The following is a 2535-nucleotide window of genomic DNA, read 5'->3' on the forward strand; positions in this document are numbered from 1 at the left end:
TATCTTTACAAAAGAATGTTGTATCATCAGCAAATTGAACACACCTAAAAAGTCCCGACACATTGACCAAATCATTCACAAACAAAAAAAATCTATGTAAGGACATAAATGTCCTTATCTAACTGCTCATTACTTTTAATACTTAAGTACATAAAATATCAGATTCTTTATGACTTTTACTTAAATAATATTCCTAAAGGAGACTTTAACATTTACCAAAGTAATTTTTTGGGAAGATACTTGTAATTTTACTCAAGTATCACTTTGTGGTGCTTACAACACTGTTGTTATGTAAAAGAGGCCATTTGTAGTTAGTAGGGCAGTTCAGAAGGCATCAAAAATTGACATTAAACATAAAGTAAAGCAAAGCAAAGTAAAGTAAAGTAAAGCAAAGCAAAGCAAAGCAAAGCAAAGCAAAGCAAAGTAAAGTAAAGTAAAGTAAAGTAAAGTAAAGTAAAGTAAAGCAAAGCAAAGTAAAGGCCTGCTGTTACCTTCCAGCCCGGCAGGGGGCAGCACCTCCGCCTGCAGGCTGTTCACCAACAGACCTGCGAGGAAAGGAACAGTCTGTCCCGTCACCGGCGTTTTATTTAGCAGTAGAAGGTCGTCAGCCGCTGGACGGAATTTAACAGAATTCCAACCCAAAACTAGCTATAAAAAAWTTAAGTTGGCATTTCGTGGTGCTTGGGACGCAGAGTGATGTGAGTAAAACTAAAAAAAAGTACAGGAACGCGGCCGTACGTCGCGTGTGGTCGGGCTGTTATGAAACCTCGTTAGCAGTCGGTTACCGCATCTTACGGCTGATAGTAACATCAGGGCGGTTCGGTTCGAGCTGACTTTAGGTTTTCCTGCGTGAAACCGYCCAGACTCACAGACTGTTGATCGGGAAACTCGAGTCGGCTTTTGTTCCCCGTCCGCTGGACCAAACCCGGGACTGGGCTCCTGGTTCTGCGGGTCTCCCTTCCTCCCTGCACGGAGAGTGGCTGGTTTGATGGCAGCCACAGCCGGTGCCCGGAGGTTACCCATGGGTGTGCGGACGTTCAGTGACTTCCTCCAGGTCGCCACTGTGGGTTCCCCTCGCTGGTGTCCCAAAACGGTACCGAAAGGATGCTCACGACAAAGTATCAGGTGGGTCTGACACGAAGCCATGTCTTTCAGAAACTAGAAGATGACACAGTGTGTTATCAGCATCAAGTGGGCTTTAGGAGCCTTCAGATGAAGCAATATTATTTGAAAAAAACCACCTGTTACAAGAACTAAATTCTGTCTTAGTAATTTTGTCATTTGTAAGATACTTGTTTGACATGTTTTGTTTTATTTAACTCGTAAATTTCCTATAATTATATTGTCATACAGCTTGCAGGGCAGGATTAATGAATTTGTGGAAAAGCTAGAGCTACTTTTTTGGAGCCCTGTTGAAATTATGTAGCAACCTGTGCACATTAAATTCAGGGGTTCAATCATACGTAGCAAAACTGCTTTTATCTTTAAAATGATTACATTTTAAACCTTTCATTTCAGACCCAAAGTCTGAAATGAAAGGTTTACTGTCTGGAATAATGTCCATGTCTGCTCTGGCACATTTTACTTCATTTTAGCTGTTGATGCGCACATCAGGAGATGAGTGGTTTCTTTGTTTAAACTCATAAATTGGGTGTGTTTTTTCTTTTAATTTGAACCAAATTATTTTGAAGTGAGTGAGAATAGTGCAGATCACTGTGCCGTCACCAACACATGACTGCCTGATTAAAAACCTCTCTGTTGGGCAGAAAGAYCGCACACACACCGTTTGTTTTATACTTGATCACCGGCTTCAGCAACAATGGTCCAACCCTGCGTTGTGGCTGGACACACACATRGGTGGGAAAAGGGGAGTAGGATTTCCTGGCACTTTTTTATATCGAGTAAAAACGACCTAGATGTACAATAAGTGGCTCTCGTTCTACAGAAAGGTTTGGATTCAGAAAAACAAGGATCATGTTTGTGGCGTTCATTTCCTTCACATAAAGTAGATTAGTCATTGATGAAGTCCTGTGATCTGTCTTATGCAAGGACCTCACACGCCTTCATCTGAACTGATACTGAAACAAAGAAACTGTCTCAAAACGTCAGTCAGACCACAACAGAAAATTAGCTTAGTGAATTATTAATATCTATCACTCACYAACAGTCATTTAGTAGCTTGTGGGCCTTCATCGACTGTCTGGTGATCAAACCCAGAGATTTGGTCAGATACTCCTAAAAATCAATGCAGTCAGTAGAGCTGGGTATCACTTGGCGATTTGATATGATTTTCAACACAGAGCTCAGGATACAGGACTATTCTCGGTGCAATTTGATTTGATATTGATACATATTACTGTATATTTACTGCTCACTGCCACTGACTCAACAGATCCAGGAAAAATTCTGTTTATAAGTCTAAAAACCAAAATATGTCTAAACATCTGATTTTAAAGGGATTCCCGATTAGTTGCAACATTAGACTTTATTTGATAAATATATATTTTAACTGTAAAATAAAGACTGTAAAAACAC

The 2535-nt window shown here is 40.2% G+C and overlaps 1 protein-coding gene across 1 annotated transcript in view; it reads left to right on the forward strand.

The window, feature by feature from the left end:
- Window positions 1-508: 508 nt before the first annotated feature.
- Window positions 509-2535, forward strand: part of coq10a (coenzyme Q10A) — a 12496-nt gene continuing 10469 nt past the window's right edge. Inside the window, exon 1 of the mRNA XM_014016245.1 lies at window positions 509-1125. Within this exon, the coding sequence (XP_013871699.1) occupies window positions 989-1125 (137 nt within the window). The 5' untranslated portion in view covers window positions 509-988. The remainder of the gene's footprint in view (window positions 1126-2535) is intronic.

Source organism: Austrofundulus limnaeus, unplaced genomic scaffold (assembly GCF_001266775.1).
Source record: "Austrofundulus limnaeus strain Quisiro unplaced genomic scaffold, Austrofundulus_limnaeus-1.0 Scaffold141, whole genome shotgun sequence".
Taxonomy (NCBI): domain Eukaryota; kingdom Metazoa; phylum Chordata; class Actinopteri; order Cyprinodontiformes; family Rivulidae; genus Austrofundulus; species Austrofundulus limnaeus.